The 20,069-nt window shown below is 37.9% G+C and overlaps 1 protein-coding gene across 1 annotated transcript in view; it reads left to right on the forward strand.

The window, feature by feature from the left end:
• LOC127232523 (melanoma inhibitory activity protein 2-like) overlaps positions 1 to 19,002 on the forward strand; it is a 30,871-nt gene extending 11,869 nt beyond the window's left edge. Inside the window, 6 exon segments of the mRNA XM_051198649.1 lie at positions 4,176 to 4,298; positions 12,984 to 13,094; positions 13,694 to 13,772; positions 13,913 to 13,959; positions 14,714 to 14,804; positions 18,860 to 19,002. Coding sequence (XP_051054606.1) covers positions 4,176 to 4,298; positions 12,984 to 13,094; positions 13,694 to 13,772; positions 13,913 to 13,959; positions 14,714 to 14,804; positions 18,860 to 19,002 — 594 coding nt within the window.
• The last annotated feature ends 1,067 nt before the right edge of the window (positions 19,003 to 20,069 follow it).

The following is a 20,069-nucleotide window of genomic DNA, read 5'->3' on the forward strand; positions in this document are numbered from 1 at the left end:
CTTATGAGAGCAGGAAGTCTCCCCTGCAGACTCCCATAAAGGATTTAAAAGTGTGTTCTTCCATCTGTCTTCTCCCCTGATAGAAGGCAGTCAGAATTTTTACTCTCACAGGAGACATCGGCTAACAGGATTCCTCACAATAAAGACTGCAGTAAGAGTTAACAGATTACCAATTGGGGTGCTAGAGGAGGGAGGAGTTCTTGGGTAATGTAAAGTGAAATCTTACCTTTTATCCTCACCCTCCTCTCTCCTAGACACTAACCCAGACAGTGCTCTCGCTGCTGTTGTCATAAATCTGTTTGTCTTCCCAGGTCCCAGGCCCCTTCCCCTCTGTCTCTTTTCTTCCTTCCTTTCCCTCCCTTGCTGTCTCTCTTTTCCTTCCTTTCTATAGTGTGCATATTGAGATGGGGGGTGTTTGTGGGGGTGTGGTGTGAGAGTTTGACTGTGCACAGGTATGACATGGTGTTTGTCCTTACCTTTACTTTGTTATAGACATACTGTCCTTTTCCTCTTGTGGAAACGCTTTTACTATCTTCCCAAATTACTAGTGTGACATTTTCTTCTTACAGTATTATGGATCTCTGAATAGTAGTCTGCCTGACTTGACTATATATCCTGAGTTGCCCGACGTTTTATTTTACTACTTGGCTTCCTGTAATGGATATTTGTAATCTATCTCAATGGAAATGCCAATCACTCAACTACCTTGGCTAATTTGTTCATTTACAATTCTATTATTTTCATTATTGTTATTTTTTTGAGAGTGTCTTGTATTGAAATTCAGGGTGACCTGGAACTTACTGAGGTACTCAGTCTCCTAATTGCTGGGTTCAAAGTTATGTGTGTGCCTACTGCCAGATTTTTCCTCTTCTATTTTTTATTTTAATTATATGCATGTGTGTAACTTGATTGTAGATATGTGCACACAAGTGCAGGTACCTTTGGAGGCCACAAGCATCAGATCCCCAACATGGTCTGTAAGGGGAACCAAATTCAGGTCTCGTGAAATAACCATAGATATTCTTGGACTCCTTCATTTTCTTCTGGGGGCCATTTTTCTTGGAATCTTAGATTCTCCTAGTCCAATAAGAATGTGTAATGAGTGGCAGTGGTGTCACATACCTATTTATCCCAGCACTGTGAACAGAAGCAGGTGGATTTCTGTGACTTTGAGCCCAGCCGGGTCTACAGAATGAGATCCTGGATAGCCAGAGAAACCATGTCTCCAAGAAGGAAAGAAGGGAGAAGGAAGGAAGGAAGGAAGGAAGGAAGGAAGAAAGGAAGGAAAGAGAAAGAGCAAAGAAAGAAAAAGAAAAATGTGTTCTATAGATCTACTGGGCATTTTTGTCCTGATACTACAGTTCACTCAGCAGCCAAGGATTCTTGTTTCCTTATCTTAAATGTTCTGTTTCATGTTTCAAAAGAGAACATTTTTGATTAATTAACTTGTTTATCTTTCAGATAATAAGGTACTGTAGGTAATTTTAAAAGGCAATTGCATAGCTGTAAAGGTCTTATTTTTCCATTTTTAAAAAAGATTTTATTTTAAAATCAATTATTATTTTTTTAATTTTGTGCATGTTATATTTGTGTGCATTTGTGTTCATGATTAAGGTGCTCTCAAAGGCCAGGGAAGGATGTTGAATCTCCTGTACTTGGAGTTATAAGTGGCTGTGATGAGCCCGATATAGGTGCTGGGAACTGAACTCAGGACCTCTTGGAGAACAGTGCATGGTATTAACCACTGAGAAATTGCTCTAACTCCTTGTTCTCTTTCATGTTTCTGATATTTCGATACTTATTTGCACTTCTTGGTGTTTTGATTCTGCTTTTGTTGTTGTTAGTGTGACAGGGTTTCTCTGTGTAATAGTCTTGGCTGTTCTGGAACTCACTATAATCTCATGCAGGCCTCAAACCAGGAGATCTTTCTGCTGTGCTGCATTTTTTTTTAAATAAAATTTTGATATTGCTGCATTGTCTTCCCTTCTTTCCATGTTTGGTTTTGAAACTTGAATGATGTGTTGATTATGGGACCTTCTTTGCTTGCTGCCCTTTTTTTTCTTCTCGAACATTATCTTTCTGTTGTCTCTGGCTCTCTGAGATTGTGTGATGATGTGTCACATAGGGTTTCATTAATATGTTGGATTCTTACATTCTGGAAACTCTTGAAACTGTGGGTTACTAGAACTATTTATTGTGACAATTTAAATTTTGTTTTTTTTCCTTTTTATTTAAATTAGAAAAAATGTTGTTTTACATGTCAATCCCAGTTCCCTCATGTTCCCATTCACCCCTATAACCCCCACCAAAACCCACCCTATCCCCTTTCTGCTTCTCAGGGAGGGTAAGGCCTTCTGTGACCAAATAGCAATCCAAGAAATATTGGAGAGACTAACTTTAAAGCCCTTCCATATAATGATATTGACGACTACCTGATTCGTTGAGTGTGTGTGTGTGTGTGTGTGTGTGTGTGTGTGTGTGTATTCATTTGTTCACGTGGATACATATTTGTAATTGTGTGTAGTGACTAGAGGCCTTAATAGTGTCAGGGATGGTCCAGTTTATTTTTTTAGAAAGAATCTCTCTAAGTAATTCTGTCTATCCTGGAGCTCCCTATGTAGATCAGGATGACTTTGATCTCACAGAATTCCCCCTGCATCTGCCTCCTGAGCACTGAGGTGAAAGGTGTGCATTGCTGTGCTGGACAACATGTCATCTCATTGAGCTGGTTGGCCTTAAATCCAATTAGAAAGTGGTTGCTTACTTTAATAACACTTATGCTACTGTGGTACCATAAGCCACATCTTGCTGCTGGGTTGTTATTTCAGCTTGTGTGCTTCACAGGTAGGTGACATTGATGAATATGTTTGGACTGCTGTATGCATAACACCTTACAGCACTATTGAAGCTTGCCAGTAGGGATGAAACATTCAGCTAATGTATGCATAAAAGAAAAAACGAGATGAGTGGCAGAAAATGTGATGTGTATATGCATGTTTGAGAGAAGACAGGTACAGGGAGGTAATAGGAGAGATATCAGGAGCATGTGTATACTTCTGTGTGTTGGTATGTGGGTATATGTTCAGGCATTTGTAGGGACTAGAGGAGGACATTAGATCATATAGAATTACAGGCACCTGTGAGCTACTCAGTGCAGGTGCAGGGAATTGAGTGTGGGTCCTCTGCAAGAGCAGTATGTGCTTTTAACTACTCTACTGTCTCTCCAGTTCCCTAATTCTTCCCTTTTGGTTTCCATTCCTCCCTCTACTACTGCTGCTTTCCATCATGAGCCTCTCTGTATTGTGTCAAGTCATCTTATTTTAGGATTTTCTAACTGGCTTATGTTTCTTCTATTGTCTGTGGATTGTTTTGTCTCACATGTGTTCCTTCTGTTTGTCCATTTTCTTTTGGGGTTGATGCCTTCTCCTTTCACATCTTTGTTCTATCATCTCAGGTTTTAGAAAACACTGTGGTGAGGACTCCTGTGTTGATTGTCCTTACTATAATAAAAACTGAGTCATCCTCACTTCAAAGTCCTAATGTATATCAGGATATATATATATATATATAAATAGAAATCACAGTGCAGTATATATATATTTCAGGATACAGATATATATGCAGAATATATATATCAGAATATATATATATATATACATATATATATATGTATATATATATATATATATATCTGGGCATTGGTGGCACATACCTTTTTTCCAACACCTGGGAGGCAGAGGCAGGTGTATCTCTGCTGTGAGTTCCAGGCCAGCCTGGTCTACAGAGTAGGTTCTAGGACAGGCTCCAAAGCAATGCAGAGAAACTCTATTGGGAAAACAAAACAAACAATCAAACAAAAGTAATGAGATGTAGCAGAGTATTTAGGGTACAAAGATAGAAAGAATTGACTAGATTTTTCATACAAGTATGTGTCAAAATCGTGTACTTGATTAAAATTTTCCTTGTAAATCAATTGAAGAATATTTCTTATTTTATAGTCTTCTGCTTTGAAAGTTCTTTATAAAAAGGAACCACATCTGAGTCCCTATTTACGTAGCAACCCTATCTTTTTTTAATATCATTTAATAACACATTTAGTATCTTTTAATGATATTGAAAAAATTCTTCTAAACATTGTGCTATCTTTCACATCGTTGTTATTGTTTTCCTGTCAGTATTTAGAAGAAGCTAAAGTCATGAAAGAACAAATGAATCAACTCAATAAACAGAAAATAGCAATCGAAGTATCCAACGTACAGGCAGAGCAACTCCTAAAGGTTAAGGAAAATCAGATCAAGGTAATGGCTTGTTGGGTTTAGTCACTAGTTGGTCACAATTTTATGCTTAATTGTAAATTCAAATAATTTTAACAGCTTTTATTTGCTATTGTGTCTTTTTGTTACATTTCAAATGCTTCTAGAGCATACATAGATTTGTAATATATATGTTAGCACTCCATGTCTTTGTTCACCAGTATTTTAGCCTAGTGTTCATGAATAAAGAAATAAAATAATGATTTTTACCTTTTTGTTATTTTATATAACCAATTCCATTTAAATGAAAACAAACATTAGACAATATTTGGGAATTTGGGCATCACTCTTTCCAAACTACTTCCTGCTGGTAAGGGGCTCTGACAAGGTAATTCCAAGAAGATGCAGAAATCCTGGCTGTAGTCTGTAAGGATGCTTTGTCCAGCTGTTTTGAATGTAGGATCACCTGGTACTCTGTTTCAGGCAGTCTGGCTTTATCAAACCACATTAGTCTGGAAGGAATCCACATCTTTTCATTTTCTGTGGAAACAAAAATAGAAATCCTTTTCCCCAGTAACTTGTCCTTGAGCTTAAATTTTGGAGTCAAAGCATTTTTTTAATTTAATTTATTATTTTACATGTCCATCCCAGTTCCCTCTCCCTCTCTGCCCTCTCACATGCACTCTATCCACCCTCCCCTCCTATCCCCCCACCCCAATTCCATATGTAGGGGAATGCCATCCAGTTGGGGTCATGTAGATCTGACAGGTCATGTGAAGTAGGGACTAGGGATTCTCTCCTGTCTCTAGGTTAAGGCAGTTATCCCTCCATGGGGGATGTGTTCGCAAGGTCCTTTTGTGCACCAGGGATACATCCTGGCTCCACTGTCTGAGGTCCCTTAGACTGCTCAGTCCTTCTGGCTGAGAGGCATATTCAGGAGGGCCTGAGTCAGTCCCATGCTGGCTTCCCAGCTATCAGTCTGCTGGCCCATTAGCTCCTTCTTATTCAGGTAAGCTGTCTCTATGTGTTTCTGCAGCCTGGTCTTGTCCTCTCCATCTGCATCTGGGTTCTACTTCGACTCAGTGTTTATGTATGGGTGTTTGCTCCTGTTTCCATCAGGCACAAGTTTAGTACTCCATGGATAAGTTTGTTGTTGATCTCACTCTTCGGGAAGGGCATTTATGATAGCCTTTCCACAGAAGCTCAGATTGTTAGTTGGCAGCAGTCTTGTAGCTCTCTAGACCTTTCTTTGTGTTCAATTTAACTTCAAACCATTATTGGCTCCATCTTTTATGTTCTCTCTCTCTCTCTCTCTCTCTCTCTCTCTCTCTCTCTCTCTCTCTCTCTCTCTCTCATCTTCTATTCCTAACCGGGCTCAATCTTCCTGGTCGCACATGTTTTCCTTTACTCCCCCTTGTTTTCTCCTACTTCTCTCTCCATTTGCTGCCCCCCCCCCCACTTCACCTGAGCTCTGGGGGGACTTGTCCCTTCCCAGTTCTGTGAGGGACTTTATATGAATCTCTTAGAATACACCTTCTATCCTAGTTCCTCTGGTGGTGTGAATTATAGGCTGGTGATCCTTTGATCTAGGTCTAAAATCCACATATGGGTGAGTACATACTGTGTTCCTCTTTTTGTGACTGGGTTACCTCATTCAGTATGGTTTCTTCAAGTGCCATCAACTTGCCTGCGAATTTCAAGATACCATTATTTTTTTCTGCAGAGTAGTATTCCATTGTGTAGATGTGCCACTTCTTCATTAACCATTCTTCAATTGAGGGGCATCTAGGCTGCTTCCAGGTTTTTGCTACTACAAATAGTGCTGCCGTGAACATAGTTGAACAGATGTCTTTTTTGCATGGATGTGGATCATTTGGGTATATGCCCAAGAGGGGGTATTGCCGGGTCCTGTGGTAAACTAATTCCCATTTTCCTGAGGAACCGCCATACTGATCTCCAAAATGGCTGTATGAGTTTGCGCTCCCACCAGCAGTGGAGGAGTGTTCCCATTCCTCCACATCCTCTCCAACATGAGTCATCATTGGTGTTTCTAATTTATCCATTGTGGCAGGAGTAAGATGGTATGTCAAAGATGTTTTGATTTGCATTTCCCTGATAGCTAAGGATGTGGAGCATTTTCTTAAGTGTCTTTCAGCCTTTTTGATTTCCTCTGTTGAGAATTCTTTCTTCATTCTGTAACCCATTTTTTAATAGGGTTATTTGGTGTTATGTTGACTAGGTTCTTGAGTTCTAAAATTTGCCCTTTGTCGGATACAGGATTGGTGAAAAATCTTTTCCCATTCTGTTGGCAGCCATTTGGTCTTGTCCACTGTGTCCTTTGCCTTACATAAGCTTCTAAGTTTGAAGAGGTCCCTTATTAATTGTTTTTCTCAGGGTCTGTGCCAATGGAGTTATGTTCAAGGATACCTCCTACTTTCTCTTCTAAGAGGTTCAGTGTGGCTGGATTGAGGTCTTAGATCAATTTGGGCTTGAGTTTTGTGACAGACATGGGTCTATCTGCAGTCTTCTACACACCCTCATCCAATTGTGCCAGCACCATTTGTTGAAAATGCTGTCTGCACCCCATTGTATAATTTTAGCTATTTTGTCGAAAATCAGGTGTTCATTAGGTGTGTGGGTTAATATCAGGATTTTCAATTCCATTCCATTGATCTGCCTGTCTATTTTTATGCCAATACCAGGCTGTTGTCAGAACTATAGCTCTGTAGTAGAGTTAAAAATCAGGAATGATGATGCCTCCTGAAGTTCTTATATTGTATATGGTTGTTTTGGCTATCCTGGGTCTTTTGTTTTTCCATATAAAGTTGATTATTATCATTTCAAGGTCAGTGAAGAATTGTGGGGGGATATTAATGGGGATTGCATTGAATCTGTAGATTGCTTTTGGTAAGATTGCCATTTTTACTATGTTTATCCCACCTGTTCAAGCGCATGGGAGATCTTTCAATTTTCTGGTGTCTTTCTTAATTTCTTTCTTTAGAGCCACAATGTTCTTGTTATATAGGTCTTTTATTTGTTTGGTAAGCATTACACCAAGATTCTTTATGTTGCTTGTGGCTATTGTAAAGGGTGATGCTTCTCAATTTCTTTCTCTGTCTCTTTGTCGTCTGAAAAAAAGTAGGGCTATTGTTATTTCTTTTGAGTTTATCTTGTATACTGCTAATTTTCTGAAGGTGTTTATCAGCTGTAGGAGTTCCCTGGTAGAGTGTATTGGGTTGCTTATATAAACTATCATATAATCTGCAAATTGAGACAGTTTGAGTTCTTCCTTTTCAAATTGGATCCCGTTGATCTGCTTTTGTTGTCTTATAGCATTAGCTAGAACATCTAGTACGATATTGAAGAGTTGGAGAGAGAGGGCAGCTTTGTCTTGTTCTTGATTTTATAGGAATTGGCTTAAGTTTCTCTCCATTCAGTTTGATGTTGGCAGTTGGTTTGCTGTATATGGTTCTTATTATGTTTAGGTATGTTCCTATTATCCCTGACCTCTCCAAGACCTTTATCATGAAAGGGTGTTGAATTTTGTAGAAAGAGTTTTCAGCATCTAGGGAGATAATCATATGGTTTTTCTTTTTCTGTTTGTTTATATGGTGGATCACCTTGATAGATTTTTGTATGATAAACCATCCTGCATTCCAGGGATGAAGCCTACTTGGTCACGGAGTATGATTTCTCTGATGTATTCTTGAATTCAGTTTGCCAGTATTTTATTGAGTATTTTTGCATTGATGTTCATCAGGGATATTGGTCTGTAGTTTTCTTTCTTAGTTGTGTCTTTGTGAGGCTTGGGTACCAAGGTTATTGTGGCCTCATAAACAGAGTTTGGCAATGAACCTTCTGTTTCTATTTTGTGGAATAGTTTGAGGAGTAGTGGTATTAGTTCTTCCTTTAGTGTTTGGTAGAATTCTGCACTGAATCCATCTGGCTCTGGACTTTTTTGGTTGGAAGGCTTTCGATGACTGCTTCTATTTCTTTGCAGGTTTTAGGTCTATTTAAGTTGTTTTTCTGTTCTTAATTTAATTTTGGTAAGTTATAATTATCCAGAAATTTGTCCATTTCCTTTGAATTTCAATTTTTGTGGAATGCAGATTTTCAAAGTATTACCTGAAAATTATCTGCATTTCCTCTGTTGTTATATTCCCCTTTTCGTTTCTGATTTTGTTAATTTGCATATTCTCTCTCGCTTTTCGAGGTTGCTTTTTCGTTAATTTGGATAAAGGTTTGTCTATCTTGTTGATTTTCTCAGAAAACCAACTCTTCGTTGCATTGATTTTTTTTTTTTTTGTATTGTTTTCCTGGTTTCTATTTTGTTGATTTCAGCCATCAAGTTGATTATTTCCTGGCATCTACTTCTACGGGTGAGTTCACTTCTCTCTGTTCTAAGGCTTACAGTTGCGCTGTTAATTCTCTTATGTGACTATCCTCTGCTTTCTTCATATGGGCACTTAGTGCAATGAACATCCCTCATAGCAATGCTTTCAAGGTGTCCCATAAGTTCGGGTATGTTGTGTCCTCATTCTCGTTGAATATCAGAAAGTCCTTAATTTTTTTGTTTATTTCCTCTTTGACCTAGGAGTGGTACAATTGCACATTGTTCAGTTTCCTTGAGTTTGCAGGTTTTCTGCTATTTGTGTTGTTGTTGAATTCCAATTTTAAAGCATGGTGGTCTGATAAGATACAGGGGACTATTCCTATTCTCTTGTATCTGTTGAGGTTTGTTATGTCACCTAGTATGTGGTCGATTTTAGAGAAGGTTCTATGTGGAGCAGAGAAGAAAGTATATTCTTTTTTCTTTGGATGGAATGTTCTATAGATGTCTGTTAATCCCAGTTGAGACATAACTTCTGTTAGTTCTTTTGTTTCTGTGTTGAGTTTCTGATTGGTGGTCCTGTCTAGTGTTGAGAGTGGTATATTGAAGTCTCCCACTGAAAGTGTGTGAGGTGTTATATGAACTTTGAGTTTTAGTAGCGTTTCTTTTTCAAATGTTGGTGCCTTTGTATTATGGGCATAGATGTTCAGAACTGAGACTTTGTGTTGATGGATTTCCCCTACGATGAATACGAAATGACCGTCTTCATCCTGTTTGATTAATTTTGGTTTGAAGTCTAACTTGTTAGATATTAGGATAGCTATGCTTGCTTGCTTCTTGGTTCCATTTGATTGGAATATCTTTTCCCAACCCTTTACCCTGAGGTAATGTCTATCTTTGAATCTTAGATGTGTTTCTTGTATGCAGCAGAAGGATGGATTCTGTCTTCGTATCAATTCTGTTAGCCTGTGTCTTTTTATTGGTGCGTTAAGGACATTAATGTTGAGCGTGAGTAAGGACCATTGATTGTTGATGCTTGCTTGATTTAGGTTTGTTGTTGGCAGTGATATTGTGAATATATTAGTTCTTCTTTACCCTTGGTTTCTGGTGTAGTTGGATTATCTGTTGTCTACATTTTTGTGGGCGTAGTTACCTTCTTTGGGTTGGAGTTTACCTTCCAATAATTTCTGTACGGCTGGATTTGTAGACAAGTTTTGGGAAAATCTGGTTTTGTCATTACATATCTTGTTTTCTCCATCTATAGTGATTGAGAGTTTTGCTGGATATAGTAGCCAAGACTGGCATTCGTGTTCTCTTAATATTAAAGAACATCTATCCAGGATCTTCTGGCCTTGAGGGTTTCCATGGAGAAGTCAGGTGTATTTTTGATAGGTCTGCCTTTATATGTTACCTGTCCTTTTTCCTTCACTGCGCTTAATATTCTTTATTCTTTATGCTAGGTGTTTTGATTATTATATGTGGAGGGGTCTTTTTTCTTTGGTCCAGCCTATTTGGGGTTCGGTATGCTTCTTGTACTTTCATGGGCATGTCCTTCTTCAAATTTGGAAAGTTTTCCTCGATGATTTTGTTGAATATGCTTTCACCATCTTGAGCTGTGCTTCCTCACCTTACTCTATGCCTATTATTCTTAGGTTTGGTCTTTTCACGGTGTCCAACATTTCCTGTATGTTTTTTGTTAAGGATTTGTTGGATTTATGATTTTCATTGGTCGATGAATCTATTTCTTCTAGTTTATCTTCTGTACCTGAGATTCTCTCTTCGATCTCTTGAATTCTATTGGTTATGCTTGTGCCTGTAGTTCCCGATTTTTTGCCCAGTTTTTCTATTTCCAGCATTCCTTCAGTTTGTGTTGCCTTTATTTTCTCTATTTTAGTTTTCGGTCTTGAACCATTTCATTCACCTGCTTAATTTTTTTTTTTTTTTTTTTTTTTTTTTTTGGCGGCTTTCAGTACTTTCTTTGCTTTCCTTAAGGAATTTGTTCATTTCTTCCACTTTTTGTTTGTTTTTTTCTCCATTTCCTTAAGGGATTTTTCTCACATCTTCTTTGAGGGCCTCTATCATTTTTATGACAGAAATTTTTAAGTCGTTCCCTTCTGCTTCCTCTGCTTTGTTGTTGTGTTCCATTCTAGTTGGTGTAGATTCCCTAGATTCTGGTGGTGTCATGTTTGTCTTTCTGTTCTTAGGTGTTTTCTTGTATTGCCATCTTCTCATAGCTTCTTCCAGTAGGTGTTGATGGGGTCTCCCCCTCTCTCTATGATACTTCCCCAGTGGGATTTTGTGGTCAGTGAGTCAATATCTATATCTCTGGGTAGTCCAAGCTCTATAGGAAGTCTCTCCACAGACAGGGACCCAGGGATGGGGTCAGGGCTGAGGATAATGTAGAAGATGCCACTAGCCAATGGCTCTAGTCAATGGCTGGGGGAGGAGGACAGAGGCTGAGCTGAAACTTGGGAAGTTTCTGCATGATAGTCTGATCTCACTGGAAACTGGGACTCTCCAGCTGAGGCCTCTTTCTTTAGCAGAGGCCCTGCTTTAGGGGTCAAGGATCTTGCCGGCGGCAGGAACTCAGGTGGACTCTCAGATATAGGCGGATTTAAAAAAAAAAAAAAAAAAAAAAAAAAAAAAAAAAAAAAAAAGAAATATCAACAGCAGCAGAAAAATCAGTTGATGGTCTTCCAGTACTCCTTCAAAATATTTTACAACGTGTCTTTGTTTGTCTCAGTTGGACTCTCCAGCTAGTTACTTCCTTGTATAAATCAAGAATCTGTAGTTTAATTTTTTGTGGGTATAATCATGTGAGTTTTTTGGCCCTCAGAAACCAGAAAGTTTGTAGTCCCTGCAGCTGAGGTTACAGGGAGTTGAGAAATGCTAGATATGGGTAGTGAGATTGAATTTGGGCCTTTGTCAAGATAATATCTGCTCTTAACAGCTGAGCCATCTCTCCAGCCAGAGATGTTAATTTTTTAGTTGGTGTGTATTTGTATGTGCCCATGTATAGGAATGTGCATTTGAGTGCAGTGCCCAAGATGTCTATGATGTTTTCATAGATTTGTATGAATCTTTTTTATAGCTTTTGTATGTCTCGGAGATAGATGAAACACCACACAACATTTATCCCACTCCATATGTTATTGGCCACTGCATGCTTCCCACAGAGGCCAGAAGAGACCACTGGATGTCCTGGAGCTGGAGTTACAAGTTACCCATCTGATGTGGGTGCTGGGAAAAGAGCTTAGATGCTTTAGTAGAGTAACAAGTCCCAAACTGCTCAGCTATCTCTCCAGTCCAACTGTAAATTAGTAAAAAAATATAAAGAATGTCAAAAGAAAGTATTTTAGGGAGTGGGGAGATGGTTTAGTGGGTTAGTGCACCTGGTCTGCAAACATAAGGTCTTGAGTTTGAATTCTAAGCACCCACATAAGAAGAGCATGGCTGCACATGCCTGAGAGCCCCGCACAGGGGACAGAGACAGTGGAGATTAGAGCCTGTTGAGCAGCCATGCTTTTGAGATAGTGGAGTTCTTATTCCATGAGAGGTCCTGTCTCCAGGCAGTAAGGTAGAGTATGATGGAAGAAGACACTTGCATCTTCTTGCCTCATGCTCTTGCAGCTGTATGTGCACCTGCATACTCATGTGTGTATGATACACACAAAAGAAAATATTTTATTGCTTTGTAGTTAACAAGAATGAACCATTATAAAACACTGTATTTGATTTTGTTTTCTCTTCTTTCTTTTCCTTTTTCTCTTCATCCTTCCTTCATTCCTTCCTTCCCTCACTACCTCCCCTTCCTCCATCCCTCCCTACCATAATATCCATAATATTTATTTTTGCATACAGTGTTTCAAGAGGTAGTTTTTTCTTACCAGAACTCACTTTATTATATCAGGCTGGCTCCCATCTCACATAGATCTGCCTGCCTATTCCTTCTGAGTGGTGGGGTAAAAGATGTACCATGTTCAGCAAGTTAGTTTTTCAGGATTAATAGTCCCTAAATGTGGAGTTAGAAGATAAAACCAACTGTTTACATATCTCAATTGCAGACAGATACTTAGGGTACAAAAGGATTATTTATTTATGGGGATTGATTTAAAAAATTATAATATTTAAAAATTTACTTGTGTATGTATGTGTCAGGTATGTGCATTCCATGATGTGGGTATGGAGTTCAGAAGACAAATTTTGGGAGGCAATTTTCCTACCATGTGGGTTCTGGGGATTAAACTCAGATTATCAGTCTAAGTGGCAGATGCTTTTACCTGCCGAGCCATCTCATTGGCTCAGGATTGAATTTCAGATGAGTTAAGTTCTAAATTGTAAAGCTATTATCATGAGTCATTACCTTCTCTTTTTGTTTTCTCTTTTTACTCAATATCCAGTCTCTGATGGAGAGCCTGCTAAGGATGAAAGACTGGAATTCTGTGCTTGGGGAAGATGTAACTGATGATGGTAATCTGGATGTAGAAGTGAACAATGACTTAGAGAATAACGTGCACTGACTTGTGGCGACTGACTCCTTGTTTCCTCTTCATTCCACATGTGTATCGAGCTCCTCATATACTTAGACTTGGCACATTTTGTCTATCTTCATGAAATACCACACTCCCTTTCCACCTTATTTAGCTAGTCTTTTGTGTAAATCTTTCTTTACCTCTTCAGAGTTGTAGACTTCTTCTCTTTTGTTCTTCTCTATAGCCTATATTTCTCCATTATAACAACACAGCTCTTAAGTTCCATAACAAAAGGGGAACTATAGTAAGGTATAGTAATATAAAATATTTGTATTTTTCATTTTTATTTTATAATAGAAGAAACATATTCTATTTATGTTTAATAGTACTTAACTTGGAGCCATGGTTCATTAATAATTTTAGTGTTGAAGCCACGGTTGACTAATTAACCTGGATGCTGTAATGCCATAAGAATCTAAGCATAGTTAAGTCCATGGACACTGTTTAGGTAAATATTCAGTTCTTGTTGGGTCTCTGTAGTACACTGTCTATCTTCCTGAGTGTAGATCACTCTACCTTATATAAATTATTATTTTTATTTTAATTACTCTTTTTACTGAGACAACATCTTGCTGTAGGTCAAGCTGGCCTGGAATTCACCTTGGAGTCCAGGCTGGCCTTATACTCATGGGAATCCCCTTGTCTTAGCTGTGAAATGTTGGAATTAGAGTCAAGAGCAAGTAAGCTCAGCCTCAAATTATTTAATTTTGGCCAGAAGAGGGGTTGCAAGACTAGATAAAGAAGTAATGTATTCATTTGGATGTGTTCACTAAGTATGGTTTTATTTTTCACTGTAGGTAATCAGCCTAAGGGAGCTTTGAGGAAGCTAATATATGCTACTGAGGTTTGTATTAGTATGTAAAAATCTAGATGAGAAGGAGCAGGACCTACAGCAGACATGAAATCTGTGTGTCCTTAGTAACTAATTTAAAGATTGCTTTAATTTTTTGTATAAGGTTATATGATAAATGATTAGAATGTTCTTTTTCTTTTGATGTATTAATTTTCTGTGCATTGGTGGTTTGGCAGTATGCTTGTTTTTATGAGGGTTTGAGATTCCCTGGAACTGGAGCTACAGACAGTCGTGAGCTGCCATGTGCGTGTAGAGACTTAAATTCAGGTCCACTGGAAGAGCAGCCAGTGTACTATCTCTCCAGCCCCTAGGATTTCCTTATCAATTTCTTTTTTTATATCAACTTTAGAAATTTTTATAATTATAGTATTTAGAAATGTTCAAATTGTACACTCATTTCTTCCATTAAAGATATCTTCAGAATATTATTGTTTTATTTAATCATTCCCCATGTGCATTCTTTTCTTCTGGTTCCAATGGTTCTATATACTCTTTTGAGAAATAAATAATAGCTGTGTTTTCTTCTGGTTTATTCCCTCTGTCAGTTCTTAGTTAATCTGTGTAAAAAGTCCTGATTGTATAGGGTGAAGGCTGCTTTGGCAGCTGCACTGATGTCTTTATGTTGTCCATGATAACATCATCACGGGGAAAATAACTGCAGAACAGTAGTATGGGGTATATTGGGGATGTGTGTTTCTTTTGTGTAATTGATAATTGCTTTTCTTCTTCTTTTCCTTCTTTGAAGTTAAGTGCTTCATTAAAAACCCTAGAAGGAGACAGAAACCAAATTTATACTCAGTTATCTGAAATAGATGCAACAAATGATGATCTTACAGGTAAGGGTTCTTGATGAGCATGTCTCCTTAAAGAGAATGAATTACTTCTGAGTTTTACTGTCAGTGGTAACGTAGTCCATTTTCTCTTTTTATGTAAATTATTAAAAGTATGTAAGAATGTGGAGTATGGTGCATCTTTGTTAGGGTTTCTATTGCTATGTAGAGACACCTTGACCATGGCAACTCTTATAAGGAAGACATTCATTGGATCTGGCTTATAGTTCAGAGTTCTAGGGCCTGCAAATTATAAGTATACCATAAAGTAGTATTCCATAGTAATTGCACTGCAGAAGATCACACAGGCAGACATGGTGCTGGGGAAAGATCCAGGAGTTCTATATCTAGATCTGCAGGCAGCAGGAAGAGTGCCACTGGGTCAGTCTTGAGCATCTGAAACCTCAAAGCTCACCCTCAGTGACAACTTCCTCCAACAAAGCAATACTTCCTAATAGTGTCACATCCTCTGAGCCTAGGGTGACATTTTCACTCAAGCCACCACAAGGAGTACAATGTTGGATATAGTTTTAGATGTTAAAAAGTTTTAAATTTAATTTTTTCCTTACATTTTTTAAAATTGAGAAAGTGATCTTCAGGACTTGAGCTTGTAATGTCTACTATTTTAATATATTCATATAATTTATTAGCATACACAAGAGTGGCTTTACACCTGTAAAAATATATTTTTTATGGAAAGCATTAAAAAAGTTTGCTGATTTTGTTCACATTGAAAAATAGTTTTTGCCAGTTGTGTTTGTGCTGTAAAAGGTATATCACATCTCACTGTGTTAATGAAATAAATTCATATTTTTATATCTGAAAAGAATGGATGGACATATTCAAATGTCTGTGCTGGTTAACTCAGAATGGAACCACAGGCATCTTTTTTTTTTTTTATTTCTCCTCATCTATATTTTCTTTTCAAAACAGGCTTTATTGATCCTGTTACACTTGCTTAAATGATGCAACATAAGACAAAAGCTTCTGCTTGTAGAGCTTCATTTTTACCTGCCTGATGCTTTTCCTGCCTGTTTCTAACTCTACACCTATGATCACAGGCAAAGCCCCTTCACTGATTACACAGCTGAATATAAACATACCAGAAATCAACATCAACAAAATAATCCTCTCAATGAATACAAGAAACGTCAATATGTAGTCAACCATTGCCACGGCTGCCCAGAACTTCACATTTCTTCCTTTTCATTCTTAACTTATTCTGTCTTCCAAACGATAGCCAGAACCATTTGAATCTGGACCTATGCTCTATACCAGACTTCATCGTTGTGAGGCCAGCTTCAGTGTACTTTATCTTCTTTATAACCTTCACGACCAGGGTTGAGATCTGATGAGAAAAAGACCAAATGGGTCTCAAAGGCCTTTAAGACTTTTAATGAGCAAAATGCTTAAAAAAGATTGAACCATTGGATTAAATTGCCCTACTCACTGATTATAGTAATTGTATTGTTATTAGACCTGAAAAAACACTAGTCTAATTTAAAAAAATGCTGCTATCTGAGAAGAATAGTAGTAACAGTGTGGAAGATACAGAGAGGAATAGGCACTCTGTTTTCAAGGCAGCTTTATCGAGGCATACATTAACGTACATGTATCTTAGTAGGAAGTACCAGTGTAGCAAGCAATTAGTTCCCCAGTTATTCCATTGTTTACTCCTTCTCTTGGCCAGTCTTAATCCCCCCCACCAAATAATATTGGAAACTCTTGTGTGTGTAGAGCGTTCCTCCAAATCCACCTTTTCTTTTTCCATGGTGTTTTTAAAAATTATTTAATGTTTTTTATTTATTTACTTTATTGGGAGTTTGCTCACATATATGTCTGTGTGAGAGTGTCAGATCCCCTGGAACTGGAGCTACAGACAGTTTTGAGCTGCCCTGTGGGTGATCGGAATTGAGCCAAGGTTCTGTGGAAGAGCCTTCATTGCTCTTAACTGCTGAGCCATGTCTCCAGCCCCAACATTCTTTCCTTAATGCGTCATAAAATTTTTCAATAATTAATTTTTAACATATGGGAGCATTTTTCTCTAACCATCTCTCATCTCCCATAGATTCTGGCCTTTTTGGTGTGTTCTTCCTTTAAATGCATGTTTCTATGTAACCCCTGGCTTCTTGAAGTCCTCACATTTCTACCTCAGCTTCTCACATGTCTGCTTTATATAGGCTTAAAATTACTGCACCTGGCCTGTACAGTGCCCTATTATAGTGTCTGGGTTCAGTGCATAAAAGCCCCTTCTTCTGAGCCTGATGGTCTGAATTCAGTCTCCAGTGGAAGGAGAGAACAGACCCCTGCTAGTTGTCCTCTGACCTTTGCCCACCTGGGCATGCAGGCTGAGGTGTGACACACACACACACACACACACACACACACACACACACACACACACACACACACGTTTTTTGAATTGAGCTATACTTTTTCCCAGTCCCCTTCCCTCTGAGCCCCTGCCCTCCACGTCTCCCAAACACTTAGTTTTAAAAGTTTTAAAATGAGATAAAGTAAGACACTAGAAAAAAGAGCTTGAGTGTATAATGGTAAAATAATTTGTGTTGTTTTTTAAGGCTTCTTTGCATTAGTATGATTCAATTATATTACAGCTTGTATTGACCATTGATTTCTTGATAAGTGACTTGTTAGATCTGGCAGACAGCATGGATGGGCATTTTTTTTTCTGATATAGCTTTACAATTTTTGCAGAAGTCAACTATTCATGATTTCCTGTACATTTTCCCTTTGCTATTACTGTATCGACACAAACTTTTCTTTTGGTCCATATGTTTATTTAGCTTGCATTTTAGAATAATAACATCCCATTGCACATAGTTACTAAACTTTTCCTTGTTATGATTTTGAAACTGCCCTTTTGAAGTATAGTGCATTTTTTTCTTGTATTCGATTGGTTCACATATGTTTTGGGAATGATACCTTAGAGCAGGTCAGAGTTGAGGTTCTCATTTTAATATTAGAGCTGTGTAGAGTTGTATTAATCATAATGAAAGAAAAGTGAGATATGTAAAAATAATGGTGTGCTAGTTCATACAGAATTCACAATCACTTATAATTGTTAATCCATTTTGTGTGTGTCTGTATTCATATGTATATAGAGGACAAAGGTAGATATTCAGGCTTTCCTTCACTTGCTTTCCCCCTTATTCATTGAGAAAGCTGTCATTAAACCTGGATTGTGCTGCTCAGTAAGCCCTAGGGATCTTGTTTTTTCCCTTTTCAGCACTCAGACAGGTCTTATATGGGTGCTCATGACCCAAACTTTGGTCCTCATGTTTGCTTAGCCAGTACCTTACTGACTGAGCTATCTCCCCAATTTTGTGGGTGATTCAGTAGTATAGCAGTTGAAATAATGTAAAAGTCATTATTCTTTCCAGTCTTCATTTTGTTTGAGTCTTGGTCTCTCAGGAAAGTGGAAATGAGCACTTATTATCAGCTAGTTTGAATGACAGCACATGAACAATTTAGACTGAAAAAAAGACTGATTTATTATGGTACTAGTAACTGAACTGTTGTGTATAGTAATTGTCTATAGCTGTATGTCCCTGGGCATGTCCAATCTTGTCAATTATCTTTTTTTCTTTAAGATTTATTTATTTATTATGTATACAATGTTCTGACTGGATGCACACCTGCAAGCCAGATGAGGGCACCAGACCCCATTACAGATTGTGGGAGCCACCATGTAGTTTCTGAGATCTGAACTCAGGACCTTTGGAAAAACAAACACTCCCCTTACCATCTCTAGCCACTAAAAATTTAAGACATATTTTTAATTGTATATTGTCTGAGTGATTCCATATACATTTAAAAAACACTAGGCATGTGATTAAGGATTTTTGTTTTCAAGACAGGCTTCTCTGTGTATCTTTATAAAGTAGGTGGGTTTTGAAGTCACAGTGATCTGACCAACTTTGTGTATCCTTAATATTTTTAATATGTTTTTAATTGTATGAAATTCCTTTAATTTCTTTATTAAGAACTGAAGAATTTCTTTAATTCCTTTAGTTTCTTTATGATTTTGTACCTTTGTCTAGAGCATATGCGAAGTCTCAAGTCTGAACAAGTGTCTTTGCAGTCAGGTAATACACAACTTGAAATCGAGAAACAGAAGCTTCAAAGGAAAATCACAGTGATGAGGGAGCTGTACCAAGACAATGAAAGGATGCTTCACAGGTGAGAGGTGTTTGGTAACTCCAGTGAATGGCAAGTGAAATGTCTTTAAATGCATGTTATGTATTAGAGGCTTTACACATTGATTATTGGATGTTATCAATTACATAGAATCATTCATGTTGTCTTTTTTTTTTTAATTTGGTGTTTGTTTGTGTTTTCAAGACAGGATTTGTCTGTGTAGCTTTGCAGCCTATCCTGGAACTCACTCTGTAGACCAGGCTGGCCTTGAACTAAGAGAGATCCACCTGCCTTTGCTTCCTGACTGCTAGTTTTAAAGGAGTGCCCTACATCACCTGGCTACATCATTCATTTTTAAGAATGTTATTTTGTCTTGGACGATTTTCTTCATGAACAAAATGTAAATATGTTGGAATTCCCAAGCTACCTTTCTCAGTATCTGGTAACATTTATCAGATTATTGCCTTAAACTCATGCTGACATACAGGGTCCAGGAATCTGAGCGGTGTCTTTGGATGGAACTTCCTATTGTATATAAAACTGACTCCTTTCTTCTGCGCAAGTTAGTCTTGCTTAATATTCTTTGTTGTAGTTACTAAATGGCAGTATCATTGTATTTGTGAACAGGGCAGCGGCTAGTCATCCTTCAGTGCCCCTTTTGTGTCCCATATTTGTTTGTCTTATCATCAAATTCTGTCAAATTTCTTAACCTTTAATCTGATGGCTTTTTATCATCTACCAATACTCTGGTTAAAGCCATCATTAGCAGTAGTTGGTTCATTACAGTAGCCCTATGAATGTCTTTATATCTTCCTACACTGTCTTTTCTCTGTAAACTCAGAATAACTCCTAAAACATAAATTGTGCATACTGTCACAGTCTTTCCTGCACCCCCTCAAATGTTTTAAACAGACTTAAAACAAGATTCTCAGAACCAAGTTTACCATACCCACCTTGTGAGAAGCTATAGACTATTCTATGTCTCTTTTCTTTGTTGCTATCTATTGCCATTGGCTTTCTTCATTTTTGGTGTGCCCAGCACATCTGTATGGTAAGGTCTTTCATCTTTCAAGCTTTTTCTTTCCTTCTTTTTATTTTTCACTATGTGGTGTT

This window comes from Phodopus roborovskii, unplaced genomic scaffold (genome assembly GCF_943737965.1).
Source record: "Phodopus roborovskii unplaced genomic scaffold, PHOROB, whole genome shotgun sequence".
NCBI lineage: Eukaryota > Metazoa > Chordata > Mammalia > Rodentia > Cricetidae > Phodopus > Phodopus roborovskii.